This window comes from Siphateles boraxobius, unplaced genomic scaffold (genome assembly GCF_051911475.1).
Source record: "Siphateles boraxobius isolate OS27281-9 unplaced genomic scaffold, OSU_SipBor_1 56, whole genome shotgun sequence".
Taxonomy (NCBI): Eukaryota; Metazoa; Chordata; class Actinopteri; order Cypriniformes; family Leuciscidae; genus Siphateles; species Siphateles boraxobius.
The window spans coordinates 2150859-2165256 of NW_027509182.1; the positions used below are offsets into that span (position 1 = coordinate 2150859).

General features: G+C 37.7%; 1 protein-coding gene and 1 long non-coding RNA gene across 5 annotated transcripts in view; both read right to left on the reverse strand.

The window, feature by feature from the left end:
* Positions 1-14398, reverse strand: part of traf2b (Tnf receptor-associated factor 2b) — a 37068-nt gene that overhangs the window by 6572 nt on the left and 16098 nt on the right. For all 4 annotated transcript variants that reach the window (XM_077206363.1, XM_077206362.1, XM_077206361.1 and 1 more), the window contains 5 exons: positions 6111-6189; positions 5786-5884; positions 1544-1705; positions 939-1013; positions 606-680 (listed from right to left, as the gene is read on the reverse strand). In XM_077206363.1, the coding sequence (XP_077062478.1) occupies positions 606-680; positions 939-1013; positions 1544-1705; positions 5786-5884; positions 6111-6189 (490 nt within the window). The remainder of the gene's footprint in view (positions 1-605; positions 681-938; positions 1014-1543; positions 1706-5785; positions 5885-6110; positions 6190-14398) is intronic.
* Positions 7302-9394, reverse strand: LOC143714908 (uncharacterized). Its single transcript, XR_013195642.1, has 2 exons — positions 9280-9394; positions 7302-7491 (listed from the first exon to the last, which is right to left on the reverse strand). It is a non-coding gene; the product is annotated as an uncharacterized LOC143714908 (long non-coding RNA).

The window sequence follows — 14398 nt, forward strand, 5'->3', positions numbered from 1 at the left end:
TGAACAGACCTTAAGAGAGACTGAAATTAAAATACTTTTTATTGGATGAAAGACTAAAATCTAAGCATGAAAGACTAAATTCTCAGCATGATAATTAATTATCAACTCAGATATGCTTGGCACTTTTTCCTAATCTGCAAGCAGGCAGTAGATCTCCTGCAAACAACAATTTACACAGAGCCTCATAAACTATAGAACTCCAATTTGTAGCTGATTTTCAATGGAGCTGTCAAAGTACTTCCTAATACAGTCAGTGTATATTAGGAAGTACAGTGTGTGACAGCCACATTGAAAACTAGCTACAGTTCAAGTTCTAAAAAGTTTGAGACTGTGTTACTCCAGTGGAAACACCTTAGCGAATCAATTGATGCAAACTTGCATGTAACTGTATGACACAAAACAAAACTTGATGGTTCAGCTATGAAGATAAAAAGCAATGTGGCTTTTAAAGAGTCGGAAGTGCGGTTACATAAGCATGTAATCATTTTTAAAATCAGCCCTTTAAGGTTTTTCGGAAGAAGCTCAAACCATATCCACCCTTTTATTCAGAATTGAATCAATATTTATTCTGATCCAAAATGCATTCATGAGAAACAAATACACACCACTGCCCTGCAGCCAATCTCACTGAACTGGCACGCTGACTTTGACTTTGCACAAGATTTGGTGTGCTCTTGAAACTGCAAAAAAAAAAGAAAAGAAAAAGTCAGAGAAAAAAAAGTATTTTATGAATGAAAATAAAATAAGCTACGCCTATTTCTCTATTAAAACTGACATACATAGCAGATTTGTATTTTATGTATATAATTTACGACAGCGTGTTACAAGCAGTTGTGTGCGAATGTAAAAGAAACATACGCCAATATACTTTCAACATTCATACTGATAAATACCACAAATAAAGCAGAAATAATGTATGGCTGAGAACAGAGACCAACCTTCTCTCTGGGGATTTTCTTTTTACCACAGTCTTTGCATTGCATGGGGAATTTCTGACATATTTCATCATGGGCCTAAAGACAGAAAAGAGTAGTGTAGGAGGGGGAATCAATAAAGATGATGCAATGTTGTTCAACCGCTATGCATTACCTATGCATATCATTTTTGAGCTACTTTCATAAATGAGAGCGTTCAGTGTTTCAAGCTCCAATAATAAATAATGAAAAGTACCATAAAAGTAGTCTATATAACTTGCATGATAGCTGTGTGAGGAACATAAAGAAAGCTGCTATTCACTGACATGTTTGTCCTTTTCTCTCTAAAAATGCCAGTCACTGGTTGCCATTCACTTTTATAATTAAGCTTGAATATTCTGGCAGAGGTGAAAGTAAATCATGAGAGAGGATAATCAATTTTGGTTCAACTACCCATTCCATCATGAATTCAGCCACATTGGTGTGTAATGCAATTACCCTTTACAGTGGCAATTATTATTGTAACACATTGAGTCTGTTGGCACAGCAAACATTAAAAGTACAGAATTTACACAAACCACAGACCAATCAACAGTAAACTTGAGAACAGACCATTCTAGTGCTCTTACCTTAATTTCCTTAAAGTTGAATGTGACCTTGCAGTATTTGCAGTTCAGGGTTCTGGCCTCACATTCCCGCTCATTGTGGCGGTCTTTCTCGCTAAGCAAGATGACTGCTTGACATGCTTCACATTTTACACGTTCAAAGTCACAACGACCTTCGTGTTGTCCCTAGTGAAGGAAAGAATTATCTGTAAATTTCTAGCAGGAATGTTGAAAGGAAAAATATCATAGTTAGCTTACTATGTATGACTGCCAACTCTTGAATTGTCTTTCATGTGCCCCATTTTCAATTATCTTGAGACTGTTAACAGCTTTGTATAGCTGATGTTCATTCCATTTATTCCCATGTTATTTGTAAGCATTTCCTGTTTTTTAAGTTAGAAAATGGTCACAAGACATCAGTGGCTGAAAGTACATACCGACCTTGTGATTACAACAAGACAGAACAATTGTGTCTGTCTGCATTACCCAAAAAAGTCCTGTTCATTTACACAATTTCAAAAATCCCTTATGCCTAGTTCACACAACACAACTTTAAGCGTCGGCAGATCGCTGTGCCGTTTAGACTACATGACTTGCTCTGGAGTCTTGAAGTCGTTGTGGTGTTCACACTACGTGACACTACATATATGATCTCCAACAGGGGGTTACACATTACACGAGCTGACAACAACTGTCACCCAACGACTTTATCCGGTCCCCAAACCACGTTTTGTGGAATGGGAAATGACGCCGAAATAGAAGTTGTCTATTTGAAAATGGACGGCAAGACAAAATTGGTGGTGCAAAAAAAAGAAAAAAGAAAAGTTATTTGCGCAATGATCTGTTTACAACCCAACCCCCGAAAAAGAAAAATAATATGGGTGAAAGGATGGATAAGCACACGTAGGCAGCAGGGATTGTCTGTGCTACAGAGAGCGTTGAGGTGTTGTTCATATTGAAAAAGCAGTTGCCTGCACATGTTGTGGTTTAGCAACGATGGTTACAAATACAAAAGGCTTGTATAATGTGATAACAAGCTGATAATTTGGCTACAAGTGACACCAAAGGCTATTGAGTTGGCCGACAGCTCCAGATATTTAGCATGCTGGATATTTTTCTGGCGTAAGCGAGCGTTTTTGATGCGTCCGTTTAGTATTTCACACATAAAGATTGGCGAGCGCGGATCACCCGCAGATTTGCAAGCGATTACAGCCCAACCTGTCGGCGAGCTTGTTAACTTGCAAATCGGGCTTAAAGTCCTGTAGTGTGAACTAGGCATTAGATGTGCTTAATTCTTTAAAAAATAAAAACATTTCTGTCTGTCTGTTCCTTGCACAAAGTTAATGCGTGGCTTCAAAAGATTTCAAATATAACATTCAAGTTGCATTACCTATTTTTTTAAATCCTAAAAGCTTCAGACACCCATTCAAAATAACTGCATGGAAAAGAGGGATCAGTATACATATATATTTTTTTATTATTATTATTTATTTAAAAATTTCTGGTTTGGAACAACATGAGGTTGAAAATATAACAAATCGATGTTATAATCATGTTTTTAGAAATTGTGAACTAACAAAAAAATTAAAATAATTAACAAAAAAATTAATTGTTTGTTCATTTATTTTAACAAAGATTAACAAATACAGAAACAAATTCACTGCTCATGGTTAGTTCATGTAAGTTAATACATTAGTTAATTTTAACAAATTAAACCTTATTGTAAAGTGTTAAAGTTTGTGCTTCACTACCTCTTCATAATATTAGTTCCATTCTCAGTGTCTAGATCAAAGGTCAAACAATTGTAAAGCGTCAGTGTTGTGCAAATGCCTTGCCTACACATAAAACATTATATATAATAATTATAGAGTTACGCAGAAAGGGTGTGGTAAATGTCATGGCAGTTATATCGGTTACTCAGAAAAAGCAAACGCTTGTTTGGTTAGACACACCCACTTTTTTTTTTTTTTTTTTTTTTAAAGCTGCATTTCAAGCAAGCACATGTTTTGTTAGATGCAAACTGTGCAATCAAGTTCATGTCGAATGCTGCTCGAAACATTTTACTTCCATAATGTGACGTATTTCTAGGTGAAACATCACAGATCAAAGGCCAGTGTCAAAGATGAATAGGAACAATAAGGAACATGAATTTAACTTTTAAGTTTACACATCATGACATTAAACTCAGGACAGGTACAGTATAGAGGGTATGCTTTGACGTCACTTTCCCGCCGGAACACGCCCCCCTCAGCCGGACTGAGTGGCAAAAGAGCTGCTGCGTTACTGGATTTAATAGGGGAAACCGCAAAAACACGAGTAAAACAAACATCAGTTTATCAGTTTAAACTAAAGGTTGGACTCAATATAGTGTTCCTTACAACTTATCAAAGATCCAGTGATCCACGGATATTGACATGCAGCCAGGAATTGTGTTCCCTGACATTTATATGTGCCTGATTTCGACGGCAGGGAAATACATATTACCTGTTTTTTTTGGTACAAATTTTGCCTGTGAATGCTTTACAAGGTACGTCTAAATCCATGTGATCACTTATATCAATGCTATATATATATATATATATATATATATATATATATATATATATATATTGTCCAGCCTTAAAACTTGTATAGTTTTTTGTCTGTTTATTTATAAACGTCAAATTATGCAGAATATACGATGGTAAATATTTAATTGATGAGTTGTCAATACAATGTATAACAATACAATATATAGGGTATGATTTTACCACTAAATTCAGCATATTGACACAAAATGATATCTGCAAATTCACCTTTCGCCGCATTGAGTCCAGTTGTTTCTATGAATTGCAGCGATCTATTTGCTTCTCTGTTCTGTAGCTTTCAGCAGTCCCTAAAAATATATCTCAGATTTCTCATCAAATCTATTTGTACAGTCAATCGCAAAGCTCTTTCCCATAGTGGATGTGTCATTGTGTGTTTTTCGCGGCATTCACACTGAAAACAAACGGGCATAACCGCAGTCACCATGGCCGACGGTGACGTCACGTGCATACCCTCTATTTTCTGGTTTGAAGTGGCATAAACCTAGCACTTAAAGTCAACATGAATTTAATACATTTTAAGGAAGTAAAATTTTATCCCATTTACTTTCTAAATGGATGTTCCTGATCTTATTGTGAGCAATTTAGCAGTGCAGATTATTCAAAAGAAAATAAATTGTGTCCTGATCCAATTAATTCCAAGTTGCTAACAACAATTTCTGTTGACTTTACAGTCCAAAATAACCCTCAAATTAATTCTGGAACAATTGACCTGGAAACTATTGCAAAAACTTTTAGGGGAATTTCTAGCATTATCTCTTTAGTCACCATGTCTCCACACAGATGAATCAACACTGATTCAGAGAGTGGGTTGTGGCTTCAGAACAGCTTTAGTCAGGGTTAAGGTTACTTAGTCACTAAATAAGTCAAAACGGAAGAATGCAGTCAGACTGACACTTTTACCAGCTAAATGGAAGTAAAAAACCAACACAAAGTTAAACTAGTTTCAGGTTTCATAAGCTATAAATAAATTATTTCTCTCATTTTATGCAATCAAATACAATTATAACACTAGCATATCCACCAGCTGTCAAATACCTTAAACTATTCAGTAAATCTGTTAAAATCTATAATTAGATGAAAATGAACATTTTTAAATGATTTACAACATACCACAAAACCCTTTAAAATTTGAAATGAAACTTTTCTAGACTAAAAAAATATTATAACTATAATTAAATTATAATTGCACAAAATGGCAATGAGAGTTATTATGGTTTTAGCATTATAAAAATACAAAAACTACACTGCCCAAAGATAACTAGCTTTTAAAAACAACTAGCTTTTCACATGGTAATGCTGGTACTTTCCAGCTAGCTCTGGGACTTTCCTAACAACCCCCATACTTCCTGCTGCTGTGAGCAGTTCTTATTCTTTTTTTAAAGAGACAAAGTCAAGACAACACTTTCTATTTGAAAGTCAAGTCAAGTCCCCTTTATTTATATAGTGCTTTAAACAATACATATTGTTTCAAGTCGTCTGGCCAGTTCTCCTTCGGCCAACGAACAAACACGTGTCATTATCATTTAGGCTGCATCACAGGTTAGAATTCAGATTGGGATCGGTATGTATTCAGATTAGATTAACGTCTGGGTTTGGTTTGAAATATGTGCAAAGTAGTTCGCATTTAGAAATGAAGAACATTCTATATGACAACAAGCTAGCTGAACTATATTCTTACCTCATAGTCTTTCAGTGTACCAGACCAACAACAACCATCATTTGGGCATTTAGCAGGCAAGCTATCAATTTCTCTTCGTGCTGCATTGTCAGGAAATGCCTAGGGGGAGTCAAAGACCATGGATTTTTTCATTAATAAATATCTTTTGAAATTCTATTCCTGTATATGTCATTGTGGATTTTTTTTTTCTCCACTGTGTAATTCTACAGTACCTTTGCAGTGTACATTTGGCAATAACAGGAATGTATGCACTGAATAGGAGTTACCAGGAAGTTAAAAACAATGTTAGATTTCCAAGAGGTATCATTTAAGAAACATAGCTTACCACTGTAATATTGAGCATAGACATCGCCTCTTCAAATATACCCTCAGTACGACAGGCTTCGCAGGGTATGGGCCCTGAGCTAATGAAGAGGAAAGATTGTACTTTAACAGTGCAGGAGAGGAGAACATGGGGGAAAAGGCAATCAAACAATAAGCTTTTATAATGGTAAAACTGAAGTGAAAGCAGCATGTGTGCAGAAATACATAGAAGCAAAGTATTTGTGAAGAACTGTAAGTATGTTGCAAGAAATGTTGGGAAGCATTCAAGAAAATTAATTTTATTAGTGTTGCACTCTCAGGGTCCGAAATTAAAACCCGCCAAGCGCCAAATGCGGGTAGATTTTCCGTTTGGCGAGTAAATCTCAAAAGGCTATCCGCCACACTGGCGGGTGAATGTTCCAGACATCCCAAGTCTCCCGGAAGTTCCGGGAGTCTCCCGCATATTGATAGCGGCTCCCTGATGCCTGGAAATTAGTTCAAATCCCGCGGAATCTAGAGCGAGCAAGAAAGAGCTTGCACATACTGTGCTCCAAACCGTGTAGCGCGCGCACGGCAGAGAGGGAGAGAGCGAGAGACCTTGCATGTGTGTGCGCCTCAAGAAGCGTGTGTGAACCTTCTTCCCACCTAAAATAGACCTACACTAAATATATTAACTTAAATAATTAACAAATTAAGATGACAAAAAGAGAACACTGAATCAGTTTGAAGCTTTGAAAAAACTAGTTTTTTTGTCAAATAAAAATAGCAGGCCTGCCTCAATCCACAGCTTGTCTAGTTTTTACTTTAAAAAAAAAGTAACATGTCTACATGATGTGGGGTTAGTCTGGGTCTACGATGGCACAGATGTCCCGGGAATACAGAGATAACGTCTTGCTAGAGTGGCCAACTTCGGAAAGCGCCTTTCATTTGCTTGTGGATGTTTGCTTCGCCAGTGATATTGCATTGTACTTGCACTAGGCCTACTGCTTTATTTAAATATCACGTAGCATATTTTGCAAGTAACTTCGTCGCCCTTTCTGTCGAAATGGTCCCACACAGTAGCTAGCCTACTTCTTTTCACGTGCGTCCTTTTTCTTGCTCAGCGAAATATGTCTTTAGGCGCGTGTGGTTGCGCGTGTCGATGCACCTTGTGATTTAACAAAGGCTATATACTTTTTTTTAACCATGCAGCAAACAAAGAAAAAAGTTAAAAATATATATATTTTATTTTTAAACAGTTTAACTGATAGTATTAATCGGTAAAAATTTTTACTTTCGGTAAAGTATCTGACAAAACCTTCAAATGTACCGTAATGAGCAAGTTCCATGCTCTCATCTTCCATGTCTTACTATTTGTTGCTCTGTTTTGACTTCTATGTACTCTTATTCATTCAACATAATACCTTATAGGGCTGAACGATTAATCGAATTTTAATCACGATCATGATTTTGGCTTCCCACGATCAAATTCGCATGATCGAGCGATATTTAAAATGCGTCATTCCGTTCACAGAACGCTCCATATCAAAGTTTTTTTTTTTTTTATCCATTCTAGCGCTCCCTAAACCACTGTCTGATCACGAGCCACAGTGCGCGAGGGAGTGTGTCTGCGCGCGAGAGAGACCGAGTGTGTCTGCGCGCGAGTGACGGAGCACGAGAGAGAGCGCCCGAGTGCGTCTGCGGACTCCAATAATCAGTACAACAAACGTCTTGTTTTGAACTATTGGTTAATAAATAGAAATAATTGGAGCACATAAACTTTCATATGGAGGATTAAATAAGATTCAATTTATGCAGTAAGATTTCACAACCAATCACTGACACTGTACCACAACAGTTTTAAGTTTCTTAAGCGTCAAATAACAATGACTCTGAATTTCATCAAACTTCCATGGTTCTGCCTTGAAATGTTCTTATTTGGTTAGATTCGGTTATGGAATATTTGTTTTTTATTGATTGTATATTTTGAGTTCACATCCATTATGCAGGTACAATGCAAGTTTATATTTTGCTTCCTAAAATATATTTACACAATGTAAAATAGTGCCCTGTTGAAGTTTTGCTTAGGGCTGTCGGGGTGAAGGAATTTCCCTTGCAGTAATTTTGAGTGGCTTAATAGCGCGAGATATGCGGTTTTACCGCCATTTATTTATATTTATTTGTTGCTATATAAATACGTGTTATGATGTGGTCAGCATACACAAAAACAATGTAACCAATGTAACCGAAACTAAACAGCGCATTAAACTCTGCGCATTAAAGACTGAGTCATTAAACCGTTCATTCAACGAAAACGTTCAAAAAAGCTGATTCCTTAAATGATAGATGTAATGAAACAAGGTGTTATTTATTTTTTAACTTTGAGCTCCACTTTTCAAGGCTCAGCTGGCCAGCAATGCTTCACTTTTGGGAAAAGCTTAAGCAATGCTTCACTTAATAGAGACCAATGGCATTGATTCGATGCTTGACTCGCTGCTTTCCCCCCACGCCTTCCTAGCGCTGTGTAATGCTGACCAGCGCTGACGCCATTCATGGTAAATACCCACGTTAAAAGGATGATAGCCTACGACAAATGTTTCGCTTTCCTTGGAAACGGCAACCCTTTCACGAATATACATGACTTGACTTCAAAGACAGACGTAATCTGTTATCGCACGAGCTCAGTCGATCACATTCACTGTCTGTTTAGTCAGTCCAAATCCATGAATCCTCTGTACAAATCACCATGATAAACAGTCTTGTTATCATTATTAACTTATTTAACATTCAATACACATGGTACGAACCACGAAGAGTGGCCTTATGGAAAAAGAAAATGCGCTTCGCGTTTGCTGCGGTTACTTGCATTCCTCTGCGGTTGGCCTGTCAGTAGCGCGGTACTGCAATATTGCAGTTATCGCAACAGCCCTAGTTTTGCTACATTTTCTTTAATGTTTTCTTTATTTTTCTTTATTCTTTACGGAGATGCACTGAATTTTGGTGAATAAGATGTTTTATTTTGATGCACATATTTGTACATTAGCAGGAATGTAGCACAATATGGATGTGAAAGCAGTTATAATTAGCCTATGTGCCAATAGAATTTGTTTTGGTTAAAATCAACAAATGATCGGGATAATTAATCGTGATCTCAATATTGATAAGAAATAATCGTGATTATCATTTTGGCCATAATCGTGCAGCCCTAATACCTTATATCAATTAAATGGACTGAAATGAATGTATATGTGACAAAAAGGCTGTTTATTATTTTGGCCAGTAAAAAATATGCTTGGCTGGTGGATATTTTCATCTACCAGTCCCCGTGGCAGGTGAGCCAAAAAGTTAATTTCGGACCCTGTGCATAATATACCGGTACTAGAAAGGTATTACAATACCCTGCTTTTAAAAATGGTATGGTTCCTCATTTTACTAGTACCGATACTTTAAGAATGACAGCATTTTAATAAGAGACGTATTTCCTGAGTTGCAATGACATGCAACAACAGGGCAGTGTGTGTCCAGCGCTTTGCTTCCACTCTCAGCAGACGCACTGGCCATGCCAAACTTTATATATCTCCACAGCACAGGACTGCTTAAAGTTATGGACAAGTGAGAGTGATTAAGAAACATGCATGAATGAGAAAATAAAGCATGTTACGTTCTTGATGTTATTAAGCGGAATAAGCCTCAAAAAAGAACTAAATTCGTACTCGCACTGCACCTGAAGTGTACAGAACGCGATAACAAAGTAAAGCGCTTCTGGGTTCGACTCATTAGAATGACATTCACCACCAACTGGTGTAATGATGTAACTTACAGAAAGTCACAGAATAATTCAGCGAAGAAATGTTACGTGTTTTTGTGTCACTTGGATGAAACGAAATTCCCACTCCAACGAACATTAAATTTGTTCACAAAAATTGGAAGAGCTGGTGAAAACAGAGAGATTTTCTTAGAAGGCTGTGTCGAGCTGCCTACGCAAAAAACAGCATTTTTCTTTGAAACCAAAATCACCAGCACACAGACCTCGGACAAGCTCCTGCCCCAAACATTGCACTTGCATCCTTGCATGAACGGAGTCAACATATTTTTCACGGCTCTTCCATTCACCAGGGTTCCTCATCTATACCTTAACTGAATATTCTTTAATAGAGTGCCCTCTGGGGTTATTTAAAAGCATCTCATTGTCTGCGGGCAGCTGACATAATGGAAATATTTAGAAAATTTGCTGACATCACTTTCCAATAGAAAAATAAATTGACCAAGCAACTTGTTACCAGGCCAAAAGATGACAGCATGAGATCATGTGTGAGTGTGGAAACCTGTGGTGTGCACATCAGTGCCTACGTCAGATGGCAGCAGCACGTCTGGGGCCTGATGTATAAACGTTGCATATGCACAAAAAAGGCATTGAAATGTGTGTACGCAATTTTCCACGCACATATTACCATTTATAAAAAACAATAAACTAGGCGTAAATATGTGCGCACCATACGGATACTCTAGGCCGTGCGTATGCACTCTTACTGAAGTGAGCGATGTAATAAAGTAAACAGAATGATTCATACTCAGTTTTACATCTGATATACACATTTAGATTAAATATGCCACTCTCATTAATGGAGTTAAGCATTGAAATTTCATGAAATCATTATCGAGAAGTTACAATATTTTTATATTAATTTAAATAGAAATATTTGTAGTGGATGATCTGATTTTGAACACTTTTTTTCCAGTGAGGAATGCTGTTTATGGGGCAGATTTACTAAACAGAGCAAATTAGCATGAGAGCGCAATTCCAAAACTGCGCAGATGGGAGTAGAAAGTTCTGCGCGAGATTTACTGACGACACGCAAATTAAAGTACACAGACGCAGCCGGATCATTTCCATAATGACCAACGCAATCTACCAGGTAGCGTCTGGTTTAAGGCGTGCTTTTTTTGGGTGGTAAATAATGGCGCAAACACCCGTTAATCTGACTAGCGCAAATCTTATTAAATAACCTTGCTTGATTTATTTAAATACTCTCCTCTCATAAACGTTGCGCCTTAAAGGGAAACTGCTACAAATTCATAATAAGGTCAGCCGCAAAAATAACTGTCCACGCCTTTCAGCGCAAACTTTTCACTGCGTATCTTTAGTAAATCCTGACAGTAGTTTTTTAACGCTGAAAGATGGTTTGCACTGGCGCAAGCTGTTAGTAAATCTGGCCCTTAATGTTACAGCGAGGATTGCTTGGCGCATGGTAATTCCGCTTTGAATTGTGTTCTAAACAGCAGAACTCATGTTCTGAGAAAATATTTTCCGCACTTTCGTCTAAGCAGATGGCTTAGCAACATAGACAGTATAATGACTCGAATGGTCCATTGGCAGTAGGCTGTAAAACCTTTGCTGCACCCAGGTGCTGTTGGTGTCGTGCGCAGACAAACAGTAGCCTAATGATAATTTTTGAGGTCTTCCCAATATTATGAAAAAAACTATTGTATTTGAGGGATAGAATTTGAAGAAAACGGTAAGATATGCACATTTAATTTTTTAAAATGTTTTGCAAGACAATTATTTACACTGCAAAAAAAAATTAGGCCTATCTGTTTTCAATAAAAATATATAAACCATCCTAAAATTTATTTTTACCTTATAGGCAAAATTGCATAAATTTGATTTGCTTGAAGCAATTAAAAATAGCCTACTATTTGGCCCGTGGAAAAAAACTGAGAATAACTCTTCTCTGAAATGTATTTCATAAAATATTGATTGATTTATTCTAAAACTTGGCAAGGATACTGAATGATTTTTAGTAATGTAACGTGACGGCACATAGTCCTTATCCCATATTTTCCTAATGTTTTGTGCTGTAAAACATGGTATCACGTGGATGAGAATATGCAACTGGAATGATATGCAGATGACATTATGCATAGTAAAACGAGGGGTTATAAGCTCCATATATGGTTATTTCGGGGAGGAGAAAGGATGGAGATGCATGTATAGAGGTCGACCGATATGGGTTTTTCTCTGGCCGATGCCGATATTTAGAAATTGGGGCAGCCAATTGCCGATATATGATTCCGATTTTTTTTGGCCGATACGTTTGCCCGATTTTCCCTTTTTTCTCCCTTCATCTCATAAAATCGAACTATTAATTGTTCAACAAAAAATATTTTAGCAATACATGTATGTTTTTGTTAGAATTAATGCGCTATTAATCTATTGTGCTAGAAGTCGTTATTTCGACATAATATCTCATTATTTCCACACAATAAGTCGTTATTTTGACATAATATCTCGTTATTTCGACATAATATCTTGTTATTTCGACATAATAAGGGGACATTCTAATATGCATTAAGCCACATTTTGCGTTGGACTCATCTGATTTTTTGTAGTATACTTTATTATGATTTTAGTATCATAATGATTAATAAATGCGTGCACAATTATCCGTGAACTTGATAAATGTTGCAGATATGTTTTACTATCCACAAACAAATTGCTTGCAACTTATGTGTTCGGAATTCAACGAATGTGCAGCAATTTGTACAAATAGAGACATTTTGTGAATACATTTTTTTATTTTGTATTACTGATCATAATTTGCGCATGCAACAAAGAAGATGTACGGGTGACATGCGTGCATTCATTGACATCTTTCTCATTTATTGAGTCTATCTCATTAATGCTTAACGTGTAATTAAATTCATTGAGTTTATATTCTGGGCTCATCAGATTTTTTTGTACATAGCATACTTAATTAGTATGATTTTTACTGTGTTTGGTCTGTTAATAACACTGTCCGTCTCTTTATATTAAGATTTGTATTAATTTCGGTAAGCCATTAGAGGGCAGAATAATACAGTGAATTAAAGAACTCATTGTAGTTATGTTGTGTTGACCTATTGTTATGCATTTTTAAAAGTTGGTGCCTTAAAATCCCAGAGGTTTATCATGGGAATTTACATTCATGACAGGGATATGCATTCATTCCATTCCAGGCTAACCTGTATTGAGGTTTAATTTATGTAGCCCATCAATGCTACAGCCTATATTGCCGTAATATTCCTGTATCGTTACGATCAGCTGTTCTTCCATCTAGGAAGTTGGAAGTTTCAAAGTTATCATGGAAAGGATCATAAGCTGATTGGTTGGTTCTTATCACATGACCTGCAGTGCGCTTCATTCTGAAAGGTTTTTATGCCGCTGCGGCGTAGACGCACCTGGAAAAACCGAGTGGGTTCCTTTCTGATAACGCAATCATTAACACAATCCATGTAACACATCCTACACAATATGTAATTTAATGAATATGTCCGATTAAATTTTTCTATTAAAGATTACATTTTTCTATTAGGTAGGCAACTGGAGTAGCTGGCTACCTAATTGTCTATTTAAACGTAGCCTATCTAACACAGTTTAGATTTGGATTAGAAATTTTATTTAGACATTGAAGTAAATTATATAAATACAGTGAAAGCCGCTATGGCCCCCACATATACTTTGAGCGTGGAGGGGGTCCTGCCCACATCCAGCAGCTCCTGAACAAAGGAAAGTACTAGAGGTACTTCACAAACGTGTGGGTCTACGTGTCAGGCTGCACACCAGCTTGCGAACCACTTGAAGAGCATAGAGGCGTCTGGTTGACGGTGCTCTAGCTTCAATCATGGTATTTTGGACTCCTTCGGGGAGGTCCCTGGGTACCCGTGGGTGCCAGATTGACCCGTTCGCCTGTGCAAGGAGGTACTTCCTCAGCGCTATGGGCGAGGAAGCTGTCTTCAGCGGTTTCGCCAGGTCTGGGAACCAAGTTTTGGATCTCCAGAGGGGGGCTATGAGGAGGACTAAGCACTTGCTCTCGCTGATACGCTCAATGACCAGTGGGAGCATCGAGACCGGAGGGAACGCATAAAGGGAGAGGCTGGGCCAGTGCGTCCAGTGCGTCCCTTTTCTTTGAAAAGAATATTGGGCAGTGAGCATTGTCTTCTGAGGCGAAGAGGTCGACCTCTGCCTTCACAAAAGTGCTCCAGATCATGTGAACCGTCTGGGGGTGGAGAGACCATTCCTCTGGGGGAACATTGTCTCTGGATAACATATCCACGCCCTGATTCAGAATGCCCGGTACGTGCACGGCTCTTAGCGAGCGCAAGTTGGCATGTGTCCAAAGCCGATCTGAGACCGCCCTGATAATTTATGTAGGACACCACTGACATGTTGTCCATGCGGACAAGGATGTGGTGTTCCGCCGATGTGTAAGTGACCGGAGCGCCACGCATGAGCTGGCACTCGGCGTTTCAGCCATTGCTGAAGTAGGCCTAGTTGGAGTACTGAAGACACGG